This window comes from Pseudomyrmex gracilis, unplaced genomic scaffold (genome assembly GCF_002006095.1).
Source record: "Pseudomyrmex gracilis isolate BER0280 unplaced genomic scaffold, ASM200609v1 scaffold_722, whole genome shotgun sequence".
In the NCBI taxonomy this organism is placed as follows: Eukaryota; Metazoa; Arthropoda; class Insecta; order Hymenoptera; family Formicidae; genus Pseudomyrmex; species Pseudomyrmex gracilis.
In genome coordinates this window covers 20,460-23,099 of record NW_018021306.1, presented here as the reverse complement: position 1 = coordinate 23,099, position 2,640 = coordinate 20,460, and the positions used below count along the sequence as shown (strand labels likewise).

The following is a 2,640-nucleotide window of genomic DNA, read 5'->3' as shown; positions in this document are numbered from 1 at the left end:
ACATATAAATATACGCGAAAAGAAAGAGAGAACCAGAGACATCTGTTGTTTTCGACAAAGAGTGACAAATTTTAAAGTTTTCTAAACCTCTCCACTAACGGTAAATACAAATTATCCAGTAACTCCGTCAGTGGCGAAGACTTCTTAGTAAGAAAAGACAGCGCCCGGGGCGGTCTTTCTTCCTCGTGTCTTCTTTATTAGATTATTCTGATAATGATCACTCAAATAACTAACAAACTGTTCTCTTAATTTAGTACTCAACATCTTTTTATTTTACACTTTTACTTTTTTTATAATCAATTTTATAGTCAATTCACATAAAAAAATAAACAATAAAGTCTAAATTTTAAATAAAACTTTTAATAAACTTTAAACTTAAATAATCTTAAAACTTTTAATAAACTAAATTTTAATTTTGCGGGCTTTGATACTTGCAAATTCTTTAATAACATTAAAAAAGTCAACTTTTTTTGTTGCATCTCGTTCTATTGAGAGCAACGCAAGCCTATTTAATCGCATCTGACTCATAGTTGAACGAAGGTAAGTTTTGATTAGTTTTAACTTCGAAAAGCTTCGTTCGCAGGTGGCAACACTCACGCTCATAGTAAGAAAAATTCTTAGGACTACTGTCAAATTTGGAAGCATTTCTGTGAAACCTCATTGAAAAATTTATGCGAGAAATGTTGCTGCTGACCATTCAACTGCTGGTATATCTGTTTTTTCTTTGCTGTTGTAACAACTGCTTACAAGATGTCGGAGCTTTTCTACTTCAAATTTGAGTTCATCAGAATCAATGTCGTCGTAAATGTTACGTAGCTTATCAACTTTTTGCCATATATATTTATCGTTGCTTCCATCAAGCAATACTTTTAAGCTCAAAAATCCAAAGCGTTCATTTAACAACATTAGTTGTTGAAAACGCTGTGTAATTTCTTGTTTCAAGCGATCAACAGATTCTAACATTTCCCGCCGTATCTCTTGCTGTAGTAATAAACCAGCATCATCTTTTTCTCCTGCCATTTTTTTCTTTCGTCGCATGCGCTTTGTAATAGGAATTTCCATTTGCTCGCATATTATCTCGACATCAGCCAATACCTTGCTGATAAGACTATTTCGACATCAGCCAATACCTTGCTGATAAGACTATCTCTATTTTTGCACAGAAAAGATGCTAAAGTATTAATAGCAATCACCGACTGATCGAGACCTAAACCACTAGTTTGGAGATATTTCTGGGTTTTGTCTATTTCAGGCAATATTTTGCTCCAGAAGTGCAGGTAGCACAGAAAAAAGAAGGTAGTTATACTACCATATATAATACTTGCATCACGCACGTGTCGGTATTTTCCGAGTGATTCATTAGAATTTCCAAAACATCTAATACTTCTGCATAATGAGAACTGATGGCCTTAACTGCGTCATGCTTTGCACTCCAACGCGTCTCGACTACTCTCTTTACAGTTACAGGGACTAATTGCTTTAACACATCCCAACGATGAGTAGATGCGGAAAAGAACGTAAAAATTCTCTCTATTGTTCCGAAGAAAGTAATTGAATGTACACCCTGTCCAGCAGCGTGAACGCCAGCTAAGTTAAGACTATGATTATTACAAGCAATGAATTCTGCTTTGGGATTTATATCTTTTATTCTCTACTGCACTCCATGGTGAACGCCTGACATCGTGATAGCATTATCATAGCCTTGGCCGCGACAATTTTCAATCAGCAGTTTGTCCTCATTCAGTAATTTTAGAATCATTTCTACAATTTTTTCAGCAGATTTTCCTTTCATAGGAAGAATCTGTAAAAAGCTCTCTTTGACTTCTACTTTTGCATCATCAATCTTTACATATCGAATTATTTCTGTCATCTGATCAATATGTGCAACATCTGGTGTACTATCAAAAAGAATGGCATAATACTTTGCTTCACGTATCTCGCTCAAAATTTCGTTTTTCACACAACGTGCAAGAAGAATAATAAACTCATTCTGAATATCTGGTGACAAGTAAGAAATTGGCAAGTGTATTCGTCTTTCGCTAGCCAGACGAATATTTATCAAATGTTCTTTTATAACAGGAACATATTTTCCTATAAGTTTTATTAGTTCTAAGAAATTACCACCACTGCTATTATTATTGTTAATGTTTTCTCGATGACCACGAAAAGATAAATTCTGCTTGGCTAGAAACATGATTGCGTCTAAGATTCGTTCAAGAATCTTATTCCAAGTTTTAGTTTCTTTCTTAATTTCATCTTGAAGTGATCTATCAATAGTACGTTCTTTTCGAATTCTCATTTCCAGTTCTTTCCATTTTTCAAAAGATGCAATATGAATAGAGCTATTTTCATGTTGTTTTATTTGTTACGTCCTGGCCCACGGTTACGGTCGGGCTATGGTGGAGTAACAGAGAGCTGTCGTTTCTCTGTCTATCTCCGCACAGCAGGTTGGCGATCCCGCTGCAACGGAGTCGAGCGAGTTTGCTTACGTTCGTCAACAGGTCAACGGCGTACGCCGATCTTACTCTGTCTTACGAACACTCACTCGTTGGTCTCTTTTCAAGTCTGGAGAATTAACTCCACGGACTAAGGACGAGACCGTGCGATCAATTGAGGATGTGGAATGATGAGAGGTCGTCT

The 2,640-nt window shown here is 36.0% G+C and overlaps 1 protein-coding gene across 1 annotated transcript; it reads right to left on the bottom strand.

Annotated features, from left to right (window-relative positions):
- Positions 1–1,651: 1,651 nt before the first annotated feature.
- LOC109861389 (zinc finger MYM-type protein 1-like) lies at positions 1,652–2,299 on the bottom strand. Its single transcript, XM_020441019.1, has one exon. The coding sequence runs from the start codon at positions 2,297–2,299 to the stop codon at positions 1,652–1,654; it is 648 nt and encodes a 215-aa protein (XP_020296608.1).
- Between the last annotated feature and the right edge of the window lie 341 nt (positions 2,300–2,640).

Coding starts and splice junctions, on each gene's coding strand:
- LOC109861389 (XM_020441019.1), bottom strand. CDS start 2,299: ATGAGAATTCGAAAAGAACGTACTATTGATAGATCACTTCAAGATGAA.